Source organism: Odocoileus virginianus, chromosome 23, assembly GCF_023699985.2.
Source record: "Odocoileus virginianus isolate 20LAN1187 ecotype Illinois chromosome 23, Ovbor_1.2, whole genome shotgun sequence".
NCBI classification, from domain to species: Eukaryota; Metazoa; Chordata; class Mammalia; order Artiodactyla; family Cervidae; genus Odocoileus; species Odocoileus virginianus.
The window spans coordinates 13,388,674-13,412,447 of NC_069696.1; the positions used below are offsets into that span (position 1 = coordinate 13,388,674).

General features: G+C 60.1%; 1 protein-coding gene and 1 long non-coding RNA gene across 3 annotated transcripts in view; one reads left to right on the plus strand and one right to left on the minus strand.

Annotated features, from left to right (window-relative positions):
• Positions 1-4,633, minus strand: part of CELSR1 (cadherin EGF LAG seven-pass G-type receptor 1) — a 146,598-nt gene extending 141,965 nt beyond the window's left edge. Inside the window, exon 1 of the mRNA XM_020893634.2 lies at positions 597-4,633. Within this exon, the coding sequence (XP_020749293.2) occupies positions 597-4,200 (3,604 nt within the window). The 5' untranslated portion in view covers positions 4,201-4,633. The remainder of the gene's footprint in view (positions 1-596) is intronic.
• Positions 3,003-10,764, plus strand: LOC139030578 (uncharacterized). 2 transcript variants are annotated; one of them, XR_011482962.1, is made up of 3 exons: positions 3,003-3,126; positions 10,032-10,232; positions 10,494-10,764. It is a non-coding gene; the product is annotated as an uncharacterized lncRNA (long non-coding RNA). The 2 variants fall into 2 exon arrangements; XR_011482963.1 differs by lacking the exon at positions 3,003-3,126 and adding an exon at positions 8,341-8,840.
• The last annotated feature ends 13,010 nt before the right edge of the window (positions 10,765-23,774 follow it).

The following is a 23,774-nucleotide window of genomic DNA, read 5'->3' on the forward strand; positions in this document are numbered from 1 at the left end:
GCCCCTGTCCAGGAGCATAAGCCAAGATCAAACGAGGCTACATTTTCAAAGCGCTCACAGGGGCGGGCACACAGTAGCCCGCCTGTCATTATCTGGAGGAGACGGAGAGGACAGACAAAGGCAGAGAGCTCCAGCCATCCTAGAGGGTGACTCAGGGACCCATCCGGCAATTTCCATCCCGCCCGGGAGCTAATTGGCACATGGCATTGGCGGGCAGTGACCTTTGATCTTTCCCGAAGGGCGTGTGCTGACTACAGAGCATCACGGAGCAGATAGACCGACTCAGATAACCCTAAAGCCCAGCACAACTCGGGGAGCCAGGTCCTCTGAGAAAAGCTCAGGAGGCCCCGGCCTTGAACTTGAAGACACCCAGGCCTGCTCCCAGCGAACTCACTGGGAGCAGCTGTGCGGCCTGCCTCCTGCGAGCGGTATCCAACCATCCACCCCGAGGCCACAGATCCCCACAGAGCCACCTAGGCCCGGCCCAAAGGTGCCCAGGCTTGCCAGGCAGCTCCTGGCAGCTCCCTGCCGATCCCCGGAGGGTGCGGGGTGCCCCGCGGGGCCCCTTTGGCCACTCACCGGAAACGGCCACTCACCGGAAACGGACACCTCCATGAGTGCCTCCAGCGGCCGGTTGTTGTCCAGGTCCCGGCTCAGCTGCAACTCGCCCGTGGCGGGGTCCAGCAGCAGCAGCTGGAGCTCGTTGCCCTGCAGGAAGGTGTAGTTGAGGCTGTCCGAGAGGTCGGGGTCATGGGCCGGGATGCGGCCGATCACGCCAGTGGGGAAGCTGTTGGACTTGTTGGTGACGTAGTTGTTGAAGAGGATCTGGAAGTCCGGCAGCACCGGCGGGTTGTCGTTCTGGTCCAGGAGGCGGACATGCACGGTGGCCCGGCTCACCAGGGGCGCCGAGGTGGCCTGCACCACCAGCACGTAGTCCTGCCGCACCTCGAAGTCCAGCTCCACCAGGGCCCGCAGGTCCCCGCTCAGCAGGTCCAGCTGGAAGACCTCGGGCACGTTGCCTTCCACAATCTGGTACATGATCTGGGCGTTGGGGCCTTCGTCGGGGTCGCTGGCTCGAATCCTGGCCACCACAGACCCCACGGGGCTGTTCTCCTCCACAAACAGCTCCAGCTCATCCTTCTCAAACACTGGAGGGTTGTCATTAATGTCCAGGACGGTCACCTGGATTTCCACCGAGGCACTAAGGGTCACCGGGCTGCCCCGGTCCACGGCCAGGGCGCGAAGGCTGTACACCGCCACATTCTCCCGATCCAGCCGGCGCTGGGTGCGGATCACGCCCGACGTGGGCTCGATGTAGAAGTCCCCATCGCCGTCGTCCCCGCCCTGGAAGGTGTACAGCAGGCGGCCATTGGGGCCCGAGTCCCGATCGGTGGCCGAGATCTGGAGGACGCTGGTGGATGGTGGCGCGTCCTCGAAGACGGAGCCCTGGTAGAAATCCCGCAGAAAGCGGGGAGCATTGTCGTTGGCGTCGAGGATGAGGATCTCCAGGGAGGTGGTGTCGGACTTCTGTGGGATGCCATTGTCCCGAGCCGTGATGGCCAGCGTGTAGGCGGCCTGGTCCTCGTAGTCGAGCTCCGTCATGGTGTAGATGGTGCCAGTGTCGGGGTCGATGCGGAACTGCGGCACAGGATCTTCCAGCACGTAGGTGATGCGCGCGTTCTCACCGGTGTCCTCATCGGTGGCGCTGATGGTGGCGATGGAGGTGCCCACCGGCCGGTCCTCGCTGACGCTCACTGTGTAGTGTGAGCTCTGGAAGACGGGCCGGTGGGTGTTGGCGTCGGTGACGTTGATGAAGACCTGCGCGGTGTGAGAGCGCATGCCGTCGGACGCGGTGACGGCCAGCACATACTGCCGCTCCTGCTTGTAGTCCAGCGGCAACGCCAGCGTGATAAGGCCGCCACCGCTCTGGCTGCTGAGCGCGAAGCGGTTCCGCGTGTTGCCGCCGGTCAGCTGGTAGGTGATCACGCTGTTGGCGTCCCGGTCGAGGGCCCGCAGGGTCAGCACGCTGCTCCCCACCGCTGCGTCCTCGTTCAGACGCAGCTCGTACACCGGCTGCGTGAACACGGGGTCGTTGTCATTGACGTCCAGCACCGTGATGGACACGCTGGCCGAGGAGCTCATGGGCGGAGAGCCGTGGTCTACCGCCTCCACCCCGAAGCTGTAGTGCTCGACCTCCTCACGGTCCAGCTCCGCACACACGGTGATCCAGCCTGAGCTGTTGTGGATCTGGAAAGGAAAGTCCGCGGCCGGAGCCGGGGCTGCGGGCCCAGCACCGCCACCCCCCACAGAGGCCGAGGCGGTGTCCACCAGTCGGTAGCGCAGGCGGGCGTTCTCCCCCGCGTCAGCGTCCACCGCCTGGATATGCAGGACCGAGTGGCCCAGAGGCACATTCTCCAGCACGGCTGCCTGAAAGGGGCTGCTCACAAAGATGGGGGCGTTGTCGTTCACGTCCAGCACCTGCACTGAGACCAGCCCGGAGGAGTTGATGAGCGGCGGCCGGCCCCCGTCCTGGGCCTTGATGCGCAGCGTGTACTCTCGGATGGTCTCGAAGTCCAGCGGGTTGATCACGTCCAGGCTGCCGCTGAGCGAGTGCAGGTAGAACTGCCCCTTCAGGTTCCCGCTGATGATGCTATAGTGGATGGCGGCGTTCTGGCCCTGGTCGCGATCCGTGGCCTGCACGCGCAGCACCGGCGTGTTGACGGCCACGTCCTCCGGCACCTGGACCACGTAGCGCTTCTCGCTGAACTGGGGGTAGTTGTCGTTCTCGTCCTCCACCACTATGTGCACGGTGGCGGTGGCGCTGAGCGGGCCCGGGTTGCGGCCCTGGTCGTTGGCCTCCACCAGCAGCTGGTAGCTGGCCTCCTCCTCCCGGTCCACCACCGCTCGGGTGCGCACCACGCCCGAGCGCTCATCGATCTCGAAGACGCCGCGCGCGCCCTCCAGCAGGCGGTAGCGCATGTTGGCGTTGGAGGGCGCGTCGCCGTCGGTGGCGCGGATGGTCAGCACTTCGTAGCCCACCTCGAGGTTCTCGCGCACGCGCTCGCGGTACTCGGCCTGCTCGAAGACCGGACTGTGGTCGTTGGTGTCGCTGACCGTGACGGTGAGGTAGGTGGCGGCGGAGCGCCGCGGCGAGCCGTGGTCCACCGCAGTCACCTTGAGTACGTGCGTGTCCTTGGTCTCGCGGTCCAGCGGGCGGGCGGTGCTCACCAAGCCGGTGTCCGCGTCGATGAGGAAGTAGCCGTTGGAGCGCTCGTCAAACAGCGCCTCCATCTGGTAGCCCAGGCGCCCCGCCTCGCCCTCGTCGGGATCGTGCGCTCGCAGCTCGATGACCGCGGTGCCCGCGGGCTCGTTCTCGGGCACGGAAACCTGGAAGCTGGGCAGCTGGAACTGCGGGGTGGTGCTGCCGCCAGCGCCCCGCCGGGCCCGCCGCACCGCCCCCGCCCCAGCCTGAGGCAGGCCTGGCGGCGACGGCGACGGCGACGGGGAAGGCGCCCCCGAGGCCGCCTCCAGGGCCAGCTCCACCCGGACGGTGCCGGCCGCGCGCCGCAGGGCACAGAGCAGGAGCAGGCGGGCCGAGCCCCCGGGCGGCAGGCAGACAGGGCGGCGTGGGCAGCGGGAACCGGGGCGCGGCGGACAGCTGCAGGCGGGGAACGTGGTCAAGGCGGCCAGCGCCGAGTGCAGCGTGGCCCCGCCGCCGCCAGGGGCCGGGAAGCACAGCATCGCGCCGGGGCCAGGAACCGCTAGCACAGCCCGCGCACGCAGCTCGGCGCCGAGAGCCCGTCGGCCCCGGGGCCGGGCGCCGCAACCGGGACCGTGCGCGCGTGCCCGCAGGCGGAGGCTCAGCGCCGTCTGGCCGCTGCGGTCGGCCAGACGGACCTGCAGTGGCAGCGGACGTCCCCCCAGGCGCGCGCAGCCCCAGAGCCCCGCGCCGGGTCCGCGCCGCCGCCCGACCAGCCGCCCGTCGCGGCTCACGTCCAGCAGTTCCCGTAGCGCCCGGGGCGTGTGCGCCGCGTCCAGCGCATAGGTCCAGCCGAGCCCGAGGGCGAAGGCGCGGGCCCCGCCGGGCACTCGTAGCTCCCAGGCGGCCGCTCGGAGCCCCAGCGCCGGTAGGGCGGCGGCCGCAGCCAGCAGCAGCAGCGCGGGTAGCACGGGCGGCGGCGGCGGCGGCGGCGGCGCCATGGCCCGGAGCCCGAGCCGGGCGCCCGAGCACAATCCATGCACCCGGCGCGGCTCCGCATCCACCCGGCGCGGCCGGGGGGAGGCTCCCGCGCGCCCGGTGCCGGGCCCTCGGGGCGGCTCGCGCCCCGCCTCCCCGGGGGCCCTGGCGGGGACACCGGGGACCGGGCTCCCGGTCTCCCCCGCAGCTTCCACTTCAAGAGCACTTTGCGAAAGTTTGAGAAGTTGGTTTCAAGATGGCTCCTCCGCGCGTCCCGGGAGGGCGTCGCGCATCAACCTGCGGTGGCGGCGGATCTGGGTGGTTCCAGGTGGCTCCCGCGCGGGCTCGACAGAGCGGCGTGGGAAGCGGGGCGGGCCCGCGGCGGGACTAGGGCTGCGCTCCCAGAGAGGGACTGGCCGCACCGCGCGGCCGAGACCCCAGCGGCCGGCAGCTGCCTGGGCGGTGCGCTCGGCCAGCGCCCCCAGCGCCCGCGCTCTCCCCGCCCCTGGCCCGGCCCGGCCCCGCCCCCGGCCCCGCCGCGTATTGTTCGGCCCCTGGGGGAGCCGGCCCGGAGGTGCGCGCCGGGAGGATCGCTATGGAGACGCGGGGGCGCAGCGGCGGCGGGGGCTGCGGGCAGGGCCCACTCTCCAGCGGCCTCCCCACCCGGCCTCCCTTGGGGGCAGGGCCGAAGGAGTCGAGCCGGGAAAGGCGGGCGGAGCGGCGTGGGGGGGCTGGTCCCGAGGCCACCAGTACGGCGGTGGCTCCCCTCTCCGGGGGCTGAGCGCGACCGAAGCTCCCCTCCCCACCCCGGCAACGCTGATCCGTGGAGACCGCCACCCGAGCTGGACCGACAGGGGAGCGTGAAGGGCGCGGAGGCTCCCGGGAGGGGGCAGGTCTCCGTCGGCGGCTGCTGGGGGGGGGGTGGGGGGTGGGGGGCGGTTACAGATTTACAACCAAAAGCTCGAGTCTAAAGTGTTTAACCCGGAGAAATTTTCCTGGACTTTGAAACTCTATGGGCGACTAACCGGAACCGGGTCCCCTTAGGTTTAAAAGGGAACTTTTAAAGGAAAAGCAAAGCAGTCCGAATTGACACTTGGGATCGGAGTTGGGGACGGCGGAGGCGAGCTCGTCTCCCGCGCGTGCGACTTAACTGGAGCGCACAGTTGGCGGCCGCGCGCTCGGGCCCCGAGGCCCCTCGGCTACTGCAGCCGCAGCTGGCGGGGGGGGGGTGGGCACCCAGAACCCTACGACAGCGGCCCGTCTCTATCCCCACCCCGTCTCCTGCGGGGAACAGCCCGGGAAGGGAGTTTTAGGGCTGAGACCACATACTGCCGCCTCCTACGGGGCGCAGATGGGGGGGGGGGGTGCTTTAGAATGAACTGACACCTGCCTCACTTCTTGCGGGGCACAGCCTGCGGGCGGGGGGCTCGTGCTGTGAGACACCCTCCCCCTCCCGCGGGGCTTTAGGGCTGCGGCCCCTCCGCATGGGAGATGCACTTGGCTTCTGCGGAGCTCTGGGTCCCAGAACCCACTCTAGACCCTCGCCTCCCAGCGGTCGGGGGGATCTGGACGGACTCTTCCCCCTTGTGACTCCCTCACCCCACCCCCAGGCAGCCGTAGGGGTGAGAGTTGTCGCCCACTCGTCCTGTCTCTAGAATGGGGTTTAGGGACCCGGCGGCGGAGGCCGCCGCATTTCCGAGCTGAGCGCCAATAGCTGTGGAGCTGGGGCACAAAAAATAAATAAAAGTAAACAACTTATATGGCTGAAAGTTACTGAATACAGTGTACTTGGACTGAAGCCAAATACCAGCATTCTCTTCCCCCCAGCAACGATTTGAAGACAATATTATTGACCTAAAAGGTAGATGGGCTTTGGAATCTTTTAATCTGGGAGTTTCCACTGTTAAGCCCGGTAGGGAAATGGAGCCAGTGCGACTTGTCCATCCCTTAAATGTGAGGGTCCAGGACCTCCCCAGACTGCCGTTCCTCTTCCTGGGGAGGGTCAGAGGGCAGGAGCTCTAGAATGAGGAAGGCAGGGACGACCCTCCCCATCCCAGCCTCACGGAAAGCTCCCAGCCACCGTGAAGGGCTGAAGGGGAACGGGGACCCCTACTGGAGAAGGCCTGGAGTGCTTATTTCGCAATAGGACTTTGAATAGGGTGGGTTGGGTTTAAATAAACAAAAGGTTCTGTTGCACTGCTCTTGCCGGTTTTTGAAAATTCAGAGGCAGTGAATGGATTTAGGTGTGGACAAGCTTTCCTGGAACAAGACAGCTGCCAGCTGCAAGGGAACCGCAAGGACAGCCCAGCACCACTTCCTGGTTCCAGGGGCCCAGAGAGGGCTCAGGGACAGACCTTGCTAACTGGATGTCCAGCAAAGGGCTGAGATACAAGTAATGCTTCCACTCTGATAGAGGTCAGAAGAGGGCCCGCTCCACCACACTGTTTGGAATGCACGCAAACAGGGAAAAGATTAAAAATAAGCAAGGATGTGATGTGAGCGTGGTCAAGAGGAGGGCTAGGGAGCAGTGGATGGCGACTTCTACACCTGAGGGTTAGCGGAGTATTGGCTCTTTGATCTTACATTGATCTCTTTTTTTGGGGGGGAGGGGTACATACTCACTCATGTCCAACACTTTGTGACCCCATGGACAGTAGCCCGGGCTTCCCAGGTGATGCTAGTTGTAAAGAACCCACCTGCCAATACAGGTAGACATAAGAGGTGTGGGTTCCATCCTTGGGTCGGGAAGTTCCCCTGGAGGAGGGCATGGCAACCCACTCCAGTATTCTCACCTGGAGAATCCCAGGGACAGAGGAGCCTGGTGGGCTACAGGCCACAGGGTTGCACAGAGTTGGACACGACTGAGGCAACATAGCGTGCACCCACACACCAACAGTAGTCCACCAGGTTCCTCTGTTCACGGAATTTTCCGGGCAAGAATCCTGGAGTGGGTTGCCATTTCCTTCTCCAGGGAATCTTCCCGACCCAGGGATCGAACCTGAGTCTCCTGCATCTCCTGCATTTCCGGAGGATTCTTTGCCACCCTGCCTCCTGAACTCTACATATCTGCTTTATGTGCTTTTCTGTATCCTGCATGCTGCAGTCCAAAATTTTAAAGAGTGGGGTGGGAGGAAGGAATTAAGAACAGGCTGCGGCTTGTGATGTGACTTCCGGGCGATTCCAGTTTCAGGAATCTGAAATGCTTGGCGGGGAGGTGGGTGGAGCTCCAGTTCTGCCTCTAACTGGGAATATGGGCTTCGCCAGTACCTAACTCCTCATCTAACTGGAGATAACAGAAGTCTAGATTCCTCACGTTGTTGGGGGATTAAAGAGATCTTCTGCAGAAGGAGGCTGGCCCAGATCTGGCTCGGGTGCAAACCTACTGTGGTCACCTTTGCTGTCGTTGAATCTCCACCAAGGAACACGCAACTGTGGGGCTTCACGGCTGCCTCCTGGGGTGTGATGGAAATGACGAAGTAGACAGTGCGGGCCGTGTCCTTGCTTCTGGAGCAGTAGGGGCTGTAGCTTCCATCCGATTTCCTGGGCGGGGTGGCGGGGGTGGGGGGAGTCTGTGCTTGGCCCCTGATTCAGTCCACCCTGACTGTTCGTGGAAGGAGAAACTGGACCCAGGACAGGAAAGCTTGCACCTGGGGCCGCGGGAAGGGGTGTGACATTGCAGAGGCCTGTCCAGCACCGCCTGGGGGGCCGTGTCCGGTCCACAGGCCCCGCTCCCTTAGGTGTGACTGGAGGCGCAGCCTCTCCTCCGTCCCCCCCAAGAGCCGCTGCAGGAAGAGACCCCCGCCTAAGGCTGCTTGTGCGCCTGGCATGGCTGCCTCCCCTCCCCGGGCTCAGGAATCGTAACCAGTGTTTATATTTTGCATGCTCCCCTGAGGTGTTTCACGTGAACTGAATGCTTTTAAAAAATAAAAACTAGAACTAAGAAAAAAGAAGGCAGAAGGTGTGGGTCTTTAGTGTTGTACATGTTCTAAAAGGCAGCCCCAAATGCTTTTTGCCAGGGGCTCGAACCAGAGCCCACATGAATTCTGGAATCTGTTCCTTAACAATAAATTCCTGGGCCAATCTTTAAACAGCAAGGAGCTAAAAGAAACAACCTATTGGTGAAAGCGGAAAAGCAAGTCCAGGCCGGGCCCCACTTTGCCCATTCCTTTTTTTTTTAAGAATTCAGAGGGAAAACCTTCTTGGGAGCAGGGTTTGCCGTGCCCTCTTCTCTCGCTGTGCCCCTTACCTTTGGTGGAAATTGTGAAAGTTAAAAGATGGAACAAAGCGGGACCTTGACTTAATTAGAGGTTAATAGAAGCAAGAGGGTGGAGGAAACAGATCCTCACAGAGCACATTGTAGGGACTAGTGCTGCCCTGAAAAACCTGCATAACGTTATGACAAAAAGATTGCTTTTCTTCTTGGAAGTTGCAGAGCGTCTAAATACAAGCGCTGTGCTTTCTTTCGGGCACCCAGGCCCTTGGACTGGGGTGTGTGGCTTTGGGGGTCCCAGGGTGAAGGCCCCTCTGGGGAACCCAACTCCTTAAGCTGCTCCGGGAGAGACCAGCACCTGACCAATCTGTGTCCGGCCCATCCCCTACAGGCCTCAGCCCCGGGAGGATTCTGGAAGATTCTCAAAGCTGGCACGGACTGCCCAGAAGTGCTGTGAGCACGGGGTGATGGGCACAGGTTTGGGAGCTGGGGACGACGGGACGCCGGGGACAATGGGCCTTGCCTCTACCTGGGTCTCAAACACACACACACACACACACACACACACACGCACACACACACGTACACACTGAGCCAGCCGTGGGCAGGCCCACCCAAGCCCATCTTGGGCTGCACCGGCCTCTAGTGGCCAAGCGCAGCCTCTGCCCCAGCTAGCTCACAGCCGGCAGCAGGCCCGAGCTCTGGGCGGTGAGTGCGCATGTGGGCACCGCAGCCCTGAGCGTAGGCAGCACCTGCCAGCCCTGAGCAGGCCAGACCACACTCCTGAGGCTCCGGGGACTCTGCAGAGTGAGGGGGCCAAGCTCTGGGGACCCCTGGCCGACTGAAGTCCATAGCTCACAGCATGGGGCGGGCGTTGCTGGAACTCACTCCAGCTTCTCATCCAGTCCACTCACCAGTTCAGTTCAGTTCAGTCTCTCAGTCATGTCTGACTCTTCACGACCCCATGGACCGCAGCACACCAGGCCTCCCTGTCCATCACCAACTCCCGGAGTTTGCTCAAACTCATGTCCATTGAGTCGGTGATGCCATCCAACCATCTCATCTTCTGTCGTCCCCTTCTCCTGCCTTCAATCTTTCCCAGCATCAGGGTCTTTTCCAGGGAGTCAGTTCTTTGCATCATGTGACCAAAGTATTAGGAGTTTCAGCTTCAGCTGAATGAATATTCCAATGAATATTCAGGACTGATTTCCTTTAGGAGGGACAGGTTGGATCTCCTTGCAGTCCAAGGAACTCTCAAGAGTTTTCTCCAACACCACAGTTCAAAGGCATCAATTCTTTGGCACTCAGCTTTCTTTATAGTCCAACTCTCACATCCATACCTGACTACTGGAAAAACCACAGCTTTGACTAGACGGACTGTTGTTGGCAAAGTAATGTCTCTGCTTTTTAATATGCTGTCTAGGTTGGTCATAACTTTCCTTCCAAGGAGCAAGCATCTTTTACTTTCATGGCTGCAATCACCATCTGCAGTGATTTTGAACCCAAAGAATAAAGTCAGCCACTGTTTCCACTGTTTCCCCATCTATTTGCCATTAAGTGATGGGACCAGATGCCATGATCTTAGTTTTCTAAATGTTGAGTTTTAAGCCAACTTGTTCACTCTCCTCTTTCACTTTCATCCAGAAAGCGACCTGAGCTGGCAGACAGAAAGGTCCAGATCAGTGCCTGAGTCCCTGGAGGGAGCTGGCTGGTCCGAAGGAGGCACCCAAGGACTGAGGAAGGCGCAGGAAGAACAGAGCCGAGCAGGAGACCGCTCCATGTGTGGACGCGAGCGGGGCTTGCAGACACCACCTGAAGATTCGGCATTTCCCCAGGGTCCACACGGTAAGTGTCCTTGTTCTGTTCCTGTTATCATTATTATCATCATTGTCGTTTCCTCCCCCCACCCCCCACCCAAGAAACATCATCACAAAACCAATTCAGGGAAGCACTCACTGCTGTCTTTGATTATTTTTTCCCTTCCCGTACCTCTCTTCTTTTTTTTTCTTATTTTGAGATATATTTTATCACCCTTTTAAAATGTACAACCCAGTGCCTTTTAGTGTATGCACAATGCCGCCCAGCATCACCACTCTCTAATTCCAGAACACCGTCACCACCCTGGAAAGAAGCCCGTACCTGCTGGCTGGCTCTCCTTCTCCCCTCGGCCCCGCCCCGGCAACCACGATCCCCTGTCTGTCTCTGTGGAGCTGCCTGTTTCGGACATTTCATGTCAGCGGGATCACACGGCACGTGGCCTCTTATGTCTGGCTCCATCCCCATAGCATGATGATTTCAAGGATCGCCTGGGCTGTAGCCACACATGTCAGTGCTCCATCCCTTTTTATGGTTGAGTAATATTCCATTGTGTGTCTAGGCCATGGCGTGTTTATCCATTCATCACCTGATGGATGGTTGGGTTTCTTCCACTTTTTGATCATTTTGAATAACCGCCTTTCCTCTTGAGTGGAGAAGTACGAGCGAGGCACTCCTCTCTGCAAATCTGCACTCAAAGTCTTTTTTGAAAATTTTCTCTATTTTTATACTTCGACAAAAATAGGGCCATAACCATGCTGTCATCAGTGGCTCACAGGGGACTTTCTTCGGGGACTTTCCTTGGTTCCTGCTGGGTAAAGGCAATGCCCCAGACAGGCCTGGGGAGAGGTCGGGCAGCTGGTGGCCTCTGTTTTTCTGCCCCCTTCCCAACACCATCACCCTCCTCCTCATCCCTGACCAGCAAACAATGTCAGGGGACCCTGCAGCTGCTGAGTACCCAGCCCTGGGCTTCCCCTGCCCTTCACGCATGCATTCATTCATTCAGTGTCCACTCAATACCGTGGTGAACGCAGCAGGCATTGCCCTGCTCTTGTGGAGGATTAATGTCGTGGGAGGATACAGGCAGTAAAAACAAGGAAATGTTCTTCAGGCCAAAGATAAACAGTAGAATAATGGGGAGAGAGGGGCAGGAGGGCTGTTTGGGGGAGGTGATCTGGGAAGGCCGCCTGGCCAGGTAACAAAGAGGCAGAGACTGAACGGGTGAGGACCCGGCCCTGCAAACATCTGGGGGAAGCAGGGTCCAGCAGGAAAGACAGCAAGTGCAAAGGCCCCGAGGCAGGAGCGTGTGTGCCGGGGTTTGCGCTGGTGGAGGATGGGGAGTGGCCGGGGTCCCATGGACCACCGTCAGGACTCTGCTTTTCCCTGGGGTCTGATGGGAAGGCAGCAGGTAGCTGAGCACAGGAGAGGGCAGAGAGCTGATGGAAGCTGTCAGACCAGCACGCTGGCTGACGGAGGTGAGTGAGGAGGACCTCGGCGTCCTGAGCCGGACGGTCGGGACGCAGAGGGTGGAGAGGCGGTCAGATCTGGGCTGGGGTTCGGAGGGGAGTCGGCGGGACTTGCCTGGGGAGTAGAAGTGGGAGGGGAGAAACAGAGTCACCAGGGCCCCCCAGAGCTGGGCCAGGCGGCAGGACAGTGGGTGACCCAGGTCCCTCTGCCCCTTCCCACCTCCACGCCTCCTCGGTCTGATGCACTGTGGGCCTCACACGCCGGTGCCTTCTTCCACGGAGCCTCTGTCTCCACTGAGGACCGCAGTGCCTCAGCTCCAGCACTCGAGGGGAGGAGTGATGAGGAGCGGGAGCAGTGCCCCTCGGGGCTGCGGGGAGGTGGGGGTGGAAAGGCCCCGAGTCTCCCTCAGAAGCTCCCACCTCCCTCTTGCAGGGAAGACGGGGACCGGGGCCACCCCTTGCTTGTATGTTTCTCTCGCTCAACTTGTAAGAGCGTTTCCAGGTTCTGGGGGAGGTGGGCACAAGATGGTGGGCGAGGCGAGTCCACTTGCAATGCTGCAGGAGTGACCGGAGGAGGTGAAGACAGTCCCCCAGTCCTAGTTATATCTTCTTAAAACACCCCGGGGTCCAAAGCCTGGGAGCTGGCCCTGTCCCTCTGCCCCCTCCTCTGTGCGCGTGTGTCCCCTCACTGGGCCCCCGGAGATGAGCGCGTGACTCTTGGGGGAGGATGTCGCCCACAGAGGCCCCGACTCCAGGGAGCAGTGACAGAAAGGTCGCCACTATTTTTGCCATCGCCGCGGTGGAACGTGTGCTCACCCCAGCCCAGCCCAGCCGTCCGCTCCATGGACGTGTCAGGAACACAACACAGGCCTCCAGACTCTGGTCACCCTGGGAGCAGCGAGGGCGCCGGCCACCTGGGGTGCTGGGGCAGAACAGAGTGCCCCCCTCACTGGCCACTAGGCGAAGCCTGACCCCAGGCAGGAAGGAAGTGGCCAGCTCCGCGCTTCCCCCAGGCTTCAGGTTTGGAAGGCTGCCCCAGATTCCAGCGAGCATGGGGACTTTGGCCGTCTGGAGACAGGGGCAGTTTTGGGGCGTGACTGAAATCACCCGTGGCTTCGAAGCAAGAGGTGCCAGCCCCGAGGAGCCCCCAAAGCCAAGTGCCCGGTCTGGAAAGAAAGAAAAGACAAGGTAAAGACACCCTCTTCGTAGAGGTCCCGTCCTTGCTGGCCTGAGGTCCCGGGGGGTTCTGGGAGTCATCTGGGGCGCGCAGGTACACGGGGCGGGGGGCATGGACTCTGACGGGAGCCGCAGGTGAGCCCCGGGCCCCCGTCCTGCTGGCAGAGGAGGGCCCTTGCCAGGGCCGGGCAGTGAGTCACGCCGGCTCAGCGAGCGTGCTGAGATCTGCTGCTCCTCAAAGCAACAGCGCCTGCCCAGATCAAAAGGAACAAAGATGGATGGGAACGCTATAAATAGGCCAGAGCCACCGGGCCGCCCCCCGGGACGCAGTGGGTGTGGTGGGCACCTCCTTCTCCGGTGCCCACAGAGCTGAGGAACCCCAGACCCCGCTGACACTGCTGGCACGCCGCCTCCTCCTGCAGGGGCCTGGGAGTGGGGGGCCGGGGAGGGACTGCTGGCAGGGCTTTCGGCTCCTGCAAGTTTCGACTTCTGTCAAAACTGGGTACTTGGTCGTTTTGCATGATTCAAGGCACATGTGGTTGTCTGTCCACAAAATTCACTTATTCACGGGGGCACCCAGAAAAATGACAGCGGCCAGCTCTTCCCAGCCTCCCATCTCTGCGGAATGGACTGTGGGGATTTGCTGGAGAAGGAGAGTGGGCGGGACGGGGAGGGCGGGGCGATGAGTCAGGAGGCCGGGTTTCGCCCTGGCTGTGGGCTTGGGCAGGTCCCTTCTCCACTCTGGGCCTCAGTCTCCTCCTCTGTGAAATGGGTGCATCCATTTCCTGCGGCCCGTGTAACAACACCCCACAAACTTAGTGGCTTAAAACAACACACATTTATTATCCTACACTCCGGGCGGTCAGGGGTCCACAGGGGTCTCCCGAGGCTGTGGTTGACGTGTCAGCAGTGCTGCATCCTTCTGGAGGCTCCAGAGGGGGGAGAATCCACTGCCTGCCTTTCCTGCTTTCTGGAGAGCTCCCGCATTCCTTGGCTCACGGCCCCTCCCTCTGTCCACAGCGAGCGATGGCCTCTCTCACGCTGAGTCACCGACACTGGCTCTCCCATCCCCCCTCCACCGCGAGGCTTCCCTCCGACACACTGGAGCCGCCCGGATAATCCAGGGTCGTCTCCCATCTCAGCCACTGGGTCCACCTCCCACCGTAACTCCTATTGCCCTGTGACCCCAGAGTCTCAGGTTTGGGAGAGTAGGACATGGGCGTCCAGCGTGGGGCTGCCCTGCCTGCCACGTGGGGCTGGTGCTGGGGCTTCTGCCGGGAAGCATCCGCTCACACTGCCACGAAAGGGTGAGAATGAGGTGGTGCTGGCAGCAGAAGCCAAAGCATCATTTCCTCAGCAGCCACGCCCACCCACGTGTCCTCGGGAGGACAGGGGCCACTGATCCAGGGTGGAGGTTGGGAGCCTTCCCAAAGGACCCCACTGTGACCCCACCGTGACCCCCAAGTCCACTTCTATAGATTGTTTTATGGAGCCAAGACGGGGGGGAGGGGAGGGCACTGCATCTCATCTGGGCGGCCGAGGGCCTGCCCTCTGCCCAGCCCTGTGCTGGACGCAGGGCCCCCTTAATCAGATGTGCTGGCCTGCCCTGACAGAGACCTGCTAGGCAGAGAGACACGCCCACGTACTGGTTAAAACATCGTGAGATGAAACAGGGACAGGGTACTCGAAAGAGAAAGTGTTCTCTCCCTTAGGAGGGGGAGAGGCCTGAGAAAAGGGTAGCTGGGTTTTGAAGTGTGAATAGGGGTTCACCAGGTAAATGGGAACTTGGAACTCCAGCCAGAGGGAGCAACTTACAAAGCATGAAAGAGGTGGAGACACATTGTGTGTGTTGGCGGAGGGTGGAGAACGTAGGAAATTTGCTATTACTGAGGGGTGAGGCGTGGGGAGCAGAGGTGGGAGATGCGGCCCTGGAGATGGGCAGGGATGGGATGAAGGAGTCAGGCCTTTTGCTGCAGGCGAGAGGGACTTTAGGCTGTGAAAGGACATGGGCAGGTGCGCATTTTGGAACAGCAGTGGACATGAGAGAAGCGGGATCTCCTGATGAAACGGGGTGCCCACTGTGAGGGGGTGCCCAGGAAGCGTGGCTGTGGGTACGGGTCCCCACCCTGAAGGGGGTGTGTCCACACCGGCACACGGGGCCCCGGGCAGGAGAGGGGCCAGGTGGGTCATCCCCACGCTCCAGCCGAGAGTCTCCTGGGGACAGGGGCGAGGCCACCCGCCCCAGGGCAGCCAGTCCCCCGGAGCCCTGCTCGCTCATCTGTCTCCCAGACAGAAATTCCAGCATTTGAGGGTCACCCTTTGACTAGCCACCTTGGCTCACCGGTAGCTCGTAGAGGCCAGCTGGGCGGGGAGGGACAGAGAGCTGGGCGCGGCAGAAGCCGCCTGGGGGTGGCCACTCCTGCCGCCCTCCGGCCGTGTGCCCGGGAAGTGGGCGCTCTCGGCTCTGCTCCAGTAAAGGGGGCGACGTGGCGTCTAGTTTGGCTTCCGCCCACCTCACTGAGCGCTCCCGCGGCTCGGCTCCCTGAGCCTAACGGTGCTGCCTGGTGGGAGCCTCACCCCGGGGAGAGGGGCTCGGAGGCTGAGTGGCCTGTCAAGGCCCCCTTCACCTTGGGCGACTCCGGAGCCCATAGGCCCCCAGGGTGAGATTCCACCCCGCTCACCCGCTGCGGGATCCGCGTGAAGCCCCCACCGCCCCCCTCCACCGCTGAGAGGAAGACGACTGTGTCCTTCTGTAGAGGGGGAGCTGGGTGTCCCGTGTGGGGACCAGCGACAGGACTCAGAGCAGCCAGGATGCACCCGGGCCCTCAGGCCGCGTTCCTCCCACCGACTCGGGGCGGGGTCTCTCCCGGGCCTCCCCCGCCCCTCGCCGGGGAGAGGGGGCACACCTCCCTCCCATCCTGAGCACACAAGTGCAGGTGCTGTGGGGGTCAGTCGTGTCCGACTCTGGGACCCCCTGGACCGCACCTGCCAGGATGCCCTGTCCGTGGGGCTCTCCAGGCAGGACTACTGGAGAGGGTCGCTGTGCCCTCCTCCAGGGGATCTTCCCGACCCAGGGATTGAACCCACGTCTCTTGAGTACCCTGCGTGGGCAGCATGTGAAAGAAAGTGAAGTCGCTCAGTCGTATCCGACTCTTTGCGACCCCATGGACTGTAACCCACCAGGCTCCCCTGTCCATGGGATTCTCCAGGCAAGAGCATTGGAGTGGGCTGCCATTCCCTTCTCCAGGGGATCTTCCCGACTCAGGGATCGAACCTGGGTCTCCTGCGTTGCAGACGACGCTTTCCCATCTGAGCCACCAGGGAAGCCGAGTACATGTGCACACACACAAATACACACAGACAAACCCAGCCATGTACAAACACCTACGCGCAAATGACCGCACACACACACAGACACACATACAAATACAGGCGCACATGCACACACACTCCACGGGCCACCAGGCCCCAGGCCACTGCTGACTTCAGCTCCTGCAGTGTCCCAAGGACGGAGATCAGAAGTACACTAACCAGTCACCAGACTAACCAGTCACTTATCTGGCCAAGACATCACGAAGTGCCGAGTCCGAGAAGCCTGGCCTGCCCCTGGAAGCCGAGCTGTAGTGGGGTGTAGCCGGGGGCACCCATGAGCACACCTGGGGAGCAGAGCGCGCAGCTGGGCCAGGCGTGGGCGGGGCTCAGGGTGGAGGTGTGAAGGGCTGCGCCTCCAGATCCTCTGGGGATCTGGAGGTCTCTGCACCCTCTATGCCAGTCAGGAGGGAGCCGCAGGGCATGATGAATCGTGGAACAGAGCCTGGAGGCAGCAGGGCTGGTCAGGGAGGCCCCTGGGGGAGAGGACACCCTGGCCGGGCCTGAAACGCCAGGGGAGGAAGCTGGGCAGAAAAAAGCTCCAAGAGGCAGCGGGACTGAGGCAGGGGTCCTGGGGCTGCACGGAGCCAGCAGCCCTCTCTTGCCGTGCCTGTTGGCCTCGGGCCGACCAAACTGCTCTCTGCCTGACGGGCCGGTTGGGGTGTCCTTGGGACAGCCCCACTCCCCACCGAACCCCCACCATTGTGAGCCCCACGTGGTGATGGGGGCCCTGTGCTCAGCACCCGCATTCAGCACAGTGGGGTTTTGAGAGCTCAGGAATCGGGACCATGGGGTTACCCGCCCCCGCCCGCCCCATCCCTGGAGAAAGCAGTGGGGACGGACTTTAGGGAGAAGAGGAGATGCTCGGGGCATCCCCAGTGCAGCCCCCCAGATCTCAGGAGCATCCGTGTCAGCCTCGCAGAGTGAGCCCCCGAAGTGGGGCTGGGAGGGACCCCCACAAGCCGCGGGGTCCACACAGGTTAACAGCCCGTCATGATGCAGGTCCCTGCTAGGCCCCGGCCTGGACGAGCTCTGCCCAGTTACCTGCATCTTGGGGTGAGCTCTGGGTGCCCGTGAGTGCCAAGCTCGGCGCAGGTGTGATCCAGGCCAGGGCGGCCCTGCTCTCCGGGTCTGTCTGTATCGGAACCTGGAGGGAGAGATGGCGTCTTGGAGGAAAGGAGGGAGCCGGAGTTCGCAGGGGGCCTGGGGCAGGAGGGAGGCCATTCCAGAAAGTTCCGCTGGTTGGGATGGAGGCGGGAGGTGGGGAGAGCTGGGGACTCCCGGGCACAGGGGTGAGGCGGCAGACACCCCCGGCTCTGGGCAGCACTGGCCACACCCAGCTGGGCTGAGCTTTGGCTTTTCTGAACCCGGACCACTCTCCTATTTTTGCGTGAGGGTTGGAAGTGGCAACAGATTGGGGCTCTTCTAAGAACCAAGGGGGTGCTGGACACCACACTTTGAGATCCGAAAAATCTCCTTCCTCCTACACCTCATTGCACAGAGAAGGGGCAAATTCTGTCTCGCTGCCCCCCTTCCAGGCATCCTCAGGAGCCCCCCACCACAGCACAAAGGGGGCGGCAGATGGGGGAGGGGCGGCGGGCAGAGGAGGGGCGGGGGACGGACCCTCAGCCCCTCCCCTCCTCCACTGGCTGCTCCCGCGTTTCCGGGTGTTAAGGGGGTGCCGAGGCTGGGTGACCACCTCCCCGCCCTCCAGTCCAACAGCCTGGAGGCCCCCACGCCCAGCTGTCCGGGCTCCCACCAGCGTTGGCGGATGGGAGCTGGTTTCCTGCTGACCCCGCCTGGCCCCCGCTTGCCCTTGACTCTTGGCCCCACGCCCTCCTTCTCCTGCGTGAGACCCACTCTCCCCGGCTTGAGCCGTCAGCCTGCCGCCGGCCAAGCGCCTAGCCATCCCCGCCGGCCCATGGATTCACGAGGAAGAAGAAGTGATTGTGTTTTAAGGCAACTATACTCCAGTAACAATTAATTTAAAAACAAAAGGAGTGGTTGTGTTTTCAGCTCCCAAACTTGGGGGAGTTTTGTTACACAGCAATAGCTTACTGATACAAGCACCATATGGACTGTCTCTGAATGTCACATAGAAATAGGAGCCAGGAGCAGATCTCAGAGAAATGGCCTCACTGCAACTCCAGTCAGCCCCGAATGTGGTCGTGGCCCCAAAGGAGGAGAAGGGCCACCGTGGCTCAGACGCAGCCTGAGTGTCTCACACACAGACCTGGGCTCAGACAGTGTCCATCAGGTGGCAGCCAGTCTGCAAAGATGGCCTCCAACGAGCTGCAGCCCCCAGTGCCCCCCTCCCGGTTTAGTCCCCACCCCACCCCCACAGGGTAACTCTGAACTGGCCTTTCATTGTTCAGTCGCCAATACGTGTCCAACTCTTTGCGACCGCATGGACTGCAGCACGCCAGGCTTCCCTGTCCTTCACCATCTCCCGGAGTTTGCTCAGACTCATGTCCATTGAGTTGGTGATGCCATCCAACCATCTCGTCCTCTGTCGTCCCCCTCTCCTCCTCCCCTCAATCCTTCCCAGCATCAGGGGCTTTTCTAATGAGCTGGCTCTTTACATCAGGTGGACAAAGTACTGGAGCTTCAGCTTCCCAGCATCAGGGGCTCTTCTAATAAGTCGGCTCTTTGCGTCAGGTGGCCAGAGGACTGGAGCTTCAGCTTCAGTGTTGCAGCTCCTTCTCTTCCTGATGGGTCTGAGTCAGTTTTCCTGACTTCTCCTGTTGTAACGCCTCCCCCCATCCGTGTCATGGAAGCACCAAGGCTGGAGGCCACGTGGATAGCCCCGGCCCCCGCCCAGAGGAGGTGACAGCTAGGCCGGGCCTTGATGGCTGCGTCATGGTTAGCCGGGGGCAGAGGGGTGCGCCTGGGCAAGCTGGAGCAGGCGTTGGCCGTCTTCCCGGGAGTCAGTGCGGCTCGCTGCCTCCCGGGCACCATCTCTGCCCAGGCAGGGCCCAGGCCCCAGGTTGGCTCTCTGCAGCAATGTGATAGCCGGGGGCCTTGGTGAGGGCCGGAGGCCTGAAGACGGGGTAAGACTGCAGAAACGTTGCACGGTGGTGGGGCAGGCCAGGCCCAGGGGTCTCGCCTCACGGCTCAGGTTGCTGTCAAGACCCCCAGCCTCAGGGTTCAGCTGCCGCACGAGAGGATCAGGGTCCGGAAACCACCAGCCCACACTGGCCCACCGACCTCCAGCTTGGCAGGATGGCGGACACCCCGCGGGGACGCTGCCAGTCAGGCGCGACATGCAGGTTACCAGTGGGTTTTCGGCCTCACTCTCAGCTCTGCAGCGAAGTCCTTTCAGATCCCTGGGCCCGGCAGACCTAGTGCCCCTCGGTGCGCAGACTTTGGCAGGCTGATCAGCCAATCAGGGGGCTGCCCGTGTGTGGTGCCTGTCACTGCCAGGCCATGCTTCCAGGCCTAGTTTAAATGCCACCTCCTCCAAGAAGCCTTCCTGTCCTACCCCAGGCAAAAAGCCTCCATCCTGCCTCTCATGTTCCTTCAAAGCCAGGACCCCTCACCGATGGCCAATCCAGGCTTATCAAGGAGAGCAGTGACGTGCTCCTATGTTGTGTTTTCCTTTGATTCATCTCTGCCAACCCAAGACCTGGTAAGTACACCTGATGAGTAGATGTTTGCTAAATGGATAATGAAAAGTTGGCTAAAACTTCGAAGATCCGATCACCTTGCACTCACCATGTGGCAGGCACTGTCTTAAATGCTTTATACATACAAACTCACTGAATCCTCAAAAGACCCCTGGTTCTGTTTGACCTGTGAGATCCCTGGGTTTGGAACCGGTTTGGAAACTCAGGCACAGAGAGGCTCGGCCACTTGTCCGGAGTCACACAGCCTGTCGGCAGCACAGCCGGGACCCAAGTCCAGGTGGTCCCTCTCCGGGTCTGTGCTCTCAGCCCCAGGGCCACGACACATCGTCACTGCCGGGGTGCAGTGGGGGCAGCAGGCAGCAAAGGCAGATGCCAGGGCCCCACAGCCAGCAGCCAGACAGCACTCCCGCCTCCTGGTCTGACCCTTCTTGCCGTAAAACAGGAGCCCGGGGCCTTGGGTCTCCAAGGTTGCTCCCCTTTCACTACACTTTCTCGGAGGCGGCAAGCAAGCTCTCCCCACAGAGGCAGAGCCGGTCCGGGCCGCTCCTCCCTTCTCCTGGTATCAGCTTTGCCTGTGGGCATCCCGTGGGCAGAGGGGCGGCGAGTTTGCAGGTTTGGTGTGCGTTCAGGGCACGCTGGTTATGGGTTCAGCCTTTGGCTGCAGGGAGGGCTGCTGGATGGAGGCTGGTGAGCGCGGCCCCAGCCTCCAGAGCATGGGGAGGAGGTGGGGAGGACTCGGGTTGCCCCCCTGGCCTGGTACAGTTGAGAGAGACCTCCACCCCGAGGATGGAGTGTGGGGTGGACAGTAACCCCGTCACGAGGACCCCCATGAGCTCATCTAACCCTGAGCATCTTCTAGAAGCCCGGTCTCCTGATGTCACCACGCCGGGACGAGGGATTCGGCACAAGAGCTCGGGGAGGGAGGAACACAGAGCGAGTCCGTGACATCTACTCGAAAACAAGAAAATGTTTAAATTTAAAGAGACGTGCCACTGTATACCATTAGGATTGCTGTCACTGTTTAAGAAAAGAAAACAAAGGAAAATGACGTTCCATTGGTGTGGATGTGAAGAAGTCGGAACCCCCAGGATGCGCTGGTGGGAGTGCACAGAGGTGCAGCCTCTACGGAACAGGCTGGTGACTCCTGAAAAGGTGAAACCAAAATTACCACGTGACCCAGCAAGTCCATGGCTCCCCTGGTGGCGCAGTGGAGCAGAACCCACCTGCCAACACAGGAGACGGGGAAACATGCGTTTGACCCCTGGGTCGGGTAGATCCCCCTGAAAAGGGAATGGCAACCCACTGCAGTATTCTCACCTGGAAAATCCCATGGACAGAGGAGCCTGGCGGGCCACAGGCCACGGGGTCGCAAAGAGTTGGACGCAGCTGAGCGACTGAGCGCGCACGCACACATATGTTCCCTAAATAATTGGAAGCACCCTTGTTCATAGCAGCATGGTTCACAAATGACAGAAGGTTGGAAACAACCCAAGTTCCGCTGACGGATGGACAGGTAAGCCACGTGCGGTCTCTGCATACAATGGAATATCACTCAGCCTTAAAAGGAAGGAATTCTGACACCTGCCACCACGGGGATGGAGTTTGAGGACACAGTGCTCAATGAAATCAGCCAACACGGAAAAGGTAAACACCGTATGATTTCACTCACGGAAGGTCAAACAGCAGTCAAATCCACAGAGAAAGAAAGTAGATGGTGGTGCTGGGCTGAGGGAGGAGGATGGGGAAGGGGTGTTTAGTGAAGAGGAGAGTCAGTTTTGCAAATGGGACAACTCCTGGATGTGGGTGGTGGTGACGGCTGCACACCAGCGTTGCTGAATTGTACATCTAAGAATGGCTGAAGTGGTAAATTCTGTGTTATGAGTATCTTACCACAATAGAAGTTATATACATAGGTGGGAAAATCTAAGTAAGTATTGGCTATATAAAGTAATAAAACTAAGTTCTCATCATGCTTTATGTAAAGAAAGATTTAAATAGATACATGTCACTGCCCTGACTTTTTCCCAAAGAGTACCGAATAGATGGGGCTTGGGGGGAAGTTCCTGCAGGGAAACTGGACAGCCACACCTCAGCCAGGTGAGCAAGGTCGGCAGCACAGAGGTCAGTCACGCTGACGGCATGTGCCCCGAGGGGATGGGCTGAGGGCACTTCACCTCTGTATTCTTCCCCCCAAAACCCAGGATCCCGGTCTAATCCTGAGAAAAACACCTGACAAATCCCAGGCAAAGGGCCTCCTGCAAAATTCCTGCTCAACACTCCTCAGGACAGCCAAGGTCATCAGAAGCAAGCGCAGTGTGAGAAGCTGTCACAGCCCAGAGGCGCTAAGGAAACAGGGTGACTGATGTCATGAGGGATCCTGGGTGGTCCTGGAACAGAGAAAGTGTACTAAGTAAAAAGTAAGGCTCTGGAGAGTGGCTTCTCAGTAAAGAGCAGCGGTAGAGATAGTGGCTGAAAGATAAAGTAAGGACTGTCGCTCAGCGGTAAAGAATCTGCCTGCGATGCAAGAGACGCAGGTTCGATCCCTGGATGGGGAAGATCCCCTGGAGAAGGAAATGGCGAACAACTCCAGTTTTCCTGCCTGGGAAATCCCGTGGACAGAGGAGCCTGGAGGGCTGCAGTCCCTGGGGTCGCAGAGTCGGACAAGACTTAATGACAAAACGACAAGGCTCTGGATAGAGTCTGGACTGTAGTTAATGATGTATAGATATCGGTTCACTGGCAACAAAGTCACCAGACTAACGTAAGATGTTAACATAAGCTGAAGCTCCAATACTTTGGCCAGCAGATGCGAAGAGCTGACTCATTTGAAACGACCCTGATGCTGGGAAAGAGTGAAGGTGGGAGAAGGGGACAACAGAGGATGAGATGGCTGGATGGCATCTGACTCAATGGACATGAATATGAGCAAGCTCCGGGAGTTGGTGATGGACAGGGAGGCCTGGTAAGCTGCAGTCCATGGGGTCGCAAAGAGCTGGACGCACCTGGACAACAACATAGATGTTAACTGGGAAGCTGAGTGTGGGTATAAGGGAACTCTGAAGTGTCTTTGCAATATTTTCTGTTAACCTAAAACTTTTCTAAAATAAAAAGTTTACTAAAAAAAGCCGTTCTCCAGACAGGCCTTCCTCCTTCCTGGGAGAGGGTCCTGCCCCTTTCTGGACCCCTCGGGCCCTCAGCATGGCATGGGGCTGTGCTGGCCAGTCTCCCTGGAGGAGGACTCAGTGACGGCTCCTGGAAGCAGTCCCCCTGCACAGAGGGGGCCTCTCCGCAGCCTCCACCACGGAAGGCCGTGTTCTCCGAATGCAGTGTTCTGGGCTCACCTTCCCTCCCTTGTATGTACAGCGATATAACCTTCTGGTGGAACACAAGGCTGTCAACAGGCCAAGGCTGACCTGACACATTTCCTTCCTAAGAGATATGTTTTTTTGTTTGTTTGTTTGTTTTTTAACCTGAAAGTCTGAAGGATTTTATTTTCTTTTGCTTTAAAGTTTCACAGTTTCATTTCACTTTGTCTCAGAGTTAGTCATCCCAGGTTAATTTTCCTAGTATAAGATGTGTTCTTTCAATGTGCAATTCAAGGTTGTTCATTTGTTTTAAATTTCAGAAACTGCTTTCTGGTATTCTGGTTCCGATGCTTGCTCTGGGCCATTGATCTGGTTTCTTCTCTGGGGACCCCTGTAACCAGTCACAGGTGAGGCCGTTTCTGCCTGGTGTCCACGCCTCTCAGTCTCTCTCAAACCCTTTTATATCTTCATCATTCCTTTTTGACTTAAAATACTTTCCTACTTCCGATCTTCTGTTTACCTCTAGGCAGTATTCTTTCTGTTTACTCCTTCTTGGATCCCTTTAAATTTTGCCTTCTATTCCCAGAATTATTTTTTCCTTTTATTGGGCTGGCTAAAAGACTCATTTGA